The sequence below is a fragment of the Pteropus vampyrus genome, unplaced genomic scaffold (genome assembly GCF_000151845.1).
Source record: "Pteropus vampyrus isolate Shadow unplaced genomic scaffold, Pvam_2.0 Scaffold110, whole genome shotgun sequence".
Lineage (NCBI taxonomy): Eukaryota > Metazoa > Chordata > Mammalia > Chiroptera > Pteropodidae > Pteropus > Pteropus vampyrus.
In genome coordinates, this window is record NW_011888891.1 from 5,488,359 (window position 1) to 5,491,568 (window position 3,210).

General features: G+C 33.3%; 2 protein-coding genes across 3 annotated transcripts in view; both read right to left on the minus strand.

The window, feature by feature from the left end:
* Positions 1-2,901, minus strand: part of LOC105295675 (rho GTPase-activating protein 20-like) — a 103,642-nt gene extending 100,741 nt beyond the window's left edge. The window contains 1 exon segment of the mRNA XM_011365439.2: positions 2,792-2,901. Within this exon segment, the coding sequence (XP_011363741.1) occupies positions 2,792-2,901 (110 nt within the window).
* Positions 1-3,210, minus strand: part of ZC3H12C (zinc finger CCCH-type containing 12C) — a 331,193-nt gene that overhangs the window by 326,293 nt on the left and 1,690 nt on the right. The window contains exon 2 of one of the 2 annotated variants that reach the window (XM_023533751.1): positions 2,792-2,880. The gene's annotated coding sequence lies outside the window, so the exon portion shown is untranslated. Of the gene's footprint in view, positions 1-2,791; positions 3,206-3,210 lie in introns of both variants that reach the window. The other variant, XM_023533749.1, reaches the window with a different exon arrangement.

Below are 3,210 nucleotides of genomic sequence, written 5' to 3' on the forward strand. Positions count from 1 at the left end.
TACATAAACAATGTTGGACACATGAAAATAAATTTTAATTTTAAAGAACTCTTTAAAATGCCTTTAAGATCTTCCTTAGTACATTTTCAATGTTTGATTGTTAAAAAGAAATTCTTACATCTATTTTATGTTCCTTAAGCAGGGAGCAAGGTGTGTAGCTGGATATCATCTTCGATATGGAAATAAGAGTATTTACTTCCTATTATTGTCATCTAATTTTCATATTTTATTTGAGAACCTATTAATTCCATGTGCTGACTCATGGGTATCTAGAATTTTTTCCTTCACACTACTGAAGCCTCATAATGATTGACTGATGCTTATTTTGTCACTCTTCTAGCTACTCAACTTTACTATCTGATTTCTTTCCCAACACACTAAGATCACTTTGAAACTAAACCTAATTGTCATAATGCTAAGTACTGAACATTTCCACCAGAGAGCTCAATCCAGGCCCCCTTGTTACAGATCACTGAATCAGTGTTTATCAAGTTGTGTTCCAAACAGAAATTCCATAGTGTGGCTCAGAGGCCCTTCTAGGAAGGAAGCAGGAAAAGGGATTTTTCAGTGGGAAACACAGCCTATTTATGTTCCCCAATTCAAACAGAACTCTGCTTTTGTTTGTTTTAAACACTGGGTTTCCACGTAAGATTGGCAGGATTGTACTGCTTTAAAGAAAAGTCTGAAAAATCACTGATTTAGGACAATGAAAATATTCAACACTCAAATTACAATAGAAGTCGTAATATAAAATAGATTACTATTAGCCTCCAGTTGTTTATGGGCATAGCAGTGTGGCAAAGAGCGAGTTTTCAGAATGGGAAAAGGTAAGAAAAAAGGGAAGGAGAAAGATTTCTTTGACTTATAAGGTCCATAATTTGAAGCCAAAGGTAATAATAGTAAGTACATCTAGCTAACCCAGATCTAAGGGGGTAATTAGTCCAAAGATGCTGAAGAGAACATATCTGTTAAGTAGATGTGAAAATGTCTTCGATAATCACAGAAGTAGAAAACATCGACTCCAATCACTTTTCCCTATTTCTGATAATTCAGTAACTTTTCTCATTTCTTATCATCGCTAAACTAATTAGGTGAACTGCAATTAACTTTATTCATACGTAATAGGACTCTGCTAAAGTAATTATTCGCTAGTCTTGGATTATAATAAGAGAAAAATCCAGTATGAGGCTAAGTTTGGAAAAGATTAAACAACAGAGGTTATTTTACTGAAGAATTCTCAAGGCCATATGTACACTTCATACTTCTATGATTTTTAAGGCCCTCTTTACTTCATTAAAAAGTTGTTTGCATCCAAATTGATCTCCTACCTCCTATAATCCACTTTAAATATCACTGCCAGATTATTGGATAAGGCATAACTCTACTCTTGACATTCTCTTCCTCAAAAATCTTCAATTACCTTTGAAGTCAAATATAACTAGGTATGAATTGTGTTTTGCTTTGGGCAAATAATTTAAATCCTGCAAGTCTCATTTGCTTATAAATGCAAGATAATACTGCTTCCATCTGAAGTTTATTTTGAGGACGAGTTGGTCCTTTGCATACCCTGTGTAGAAGTACTTGTTATCACCTACTAAAGCACTGGTTCTCAAATTTTGTTATGCATCATTATTAGCAGGGATACTTGTTACAAAAGGGGATGCTTGGGCTATACCTTCATCTGGACTTGGTAGGTCTGGAGTATGGACTTCACAGATCTCTAGAACTATACTGTCTTGCATGTGGCTATTGAGAGGGCAAGTATGGCTAGTCTGAATTTACATGTACGGTAAGTGTAAGATGTCCAATTTGAAGACTTAATATGAAAGGAATAATGCAAAATATCTCATTAATAATTTTTTGGTTACATATTGAAATGATAGTTTGGCTATATTAAGCTAAACAAAATATATTATCCACATTAACTTTGCCGTTTTCTTTTAACTTTTTAATTTAGGAAATTTAAAATGACATATGTGCCACACATTATATTAATTGAATAACACTGCTCTACAATGTGGATTTTTAACAAGTTCCCCCAGATAATTCTGTGGTAAGTACCTTCAGATCACATTTTGAGAAATAATATATGAAATTCTAAGCTCTCTGAAAGAACTGAAGGCTTTAGGTATCTTTATATTCTTATAGTGCGTTGAATTTTGTACACAGTTAACTCTATAATACTAATTGAATTTAAATGCACTTTAAACTTCAAGTCATCAAAATACATAAAAAATACTTCATTAGAAATTTTGCCTTTTTTCTCCTTAGTTCCTAAATAATTATTTTTGAATTATAGTTCTTAAATGAAACAAAAATGTCAAACTATATCTTCGATTTATTCTCAAATGTTAAAAACAGTTTATTTTCTAAAAGAAGTATGGTTTTCCCCTATGGTTATTTGACTTCATGTAGAAACACGCTTTTATTTAACTAAATTCCAAAATCGTTGAATATTATTATACTCAAGTACTTCATTTAAAACTAGCGACTAACATGAAATCAGGAACATATGCTAACTTTTATACCCTAGTAATATAGCCGGATTGGTGAAAAAAAGACATATCTGGGGAAAGGGGGTGGGTCTTTATTTAGCGACAAATGGGGTGAGAATGCCTGACTGCCCCGGAAATAGAGAGACAAAAAACTAAAAGACAAAATTAGAAACATGTAAGTTAAAGTTAGGATGCAGAATAATCTAGACTTTAACCACTCTTTGAAGAGAAACAGTCACAAAATTAGAAATATCTTTTAAAGACTGGTAGTAGTCACTGAAGATCTTCCCACTTACCTCATTGCCACATTGCTGCCATCGATTACTATTGGTCTCAGATTTTCTCCATCATCTGTTACAATCTCTTGCATTGGAGATTCAGACTGCTGAGATTCAAAGGAAGACATCTCCCGCATTATACTGTTGTATTATACCACATTAAACATTTGTTTGGCCTCACTTTTATTTCCAAGTTTGATAAGTTGTCCCAAAATATCAGTTAATAAAACATTGGTATCAAGTTTGTTTAGCACAAGCTGAACCTGTTCTTCACAATAACGTAACTTAAGTGCAAACTCTAGTTTTGTTTGGTATTCTTGCACTACATCCATGGGTTTCTTCACTTCCTTGGATGTAGTCTGAGACTCTTTGGGTTTAAAGTCTTGCAAAATTTCACTGTGTTTGACTCTGTGAGGCTCTAAATAGGGAGACCTATG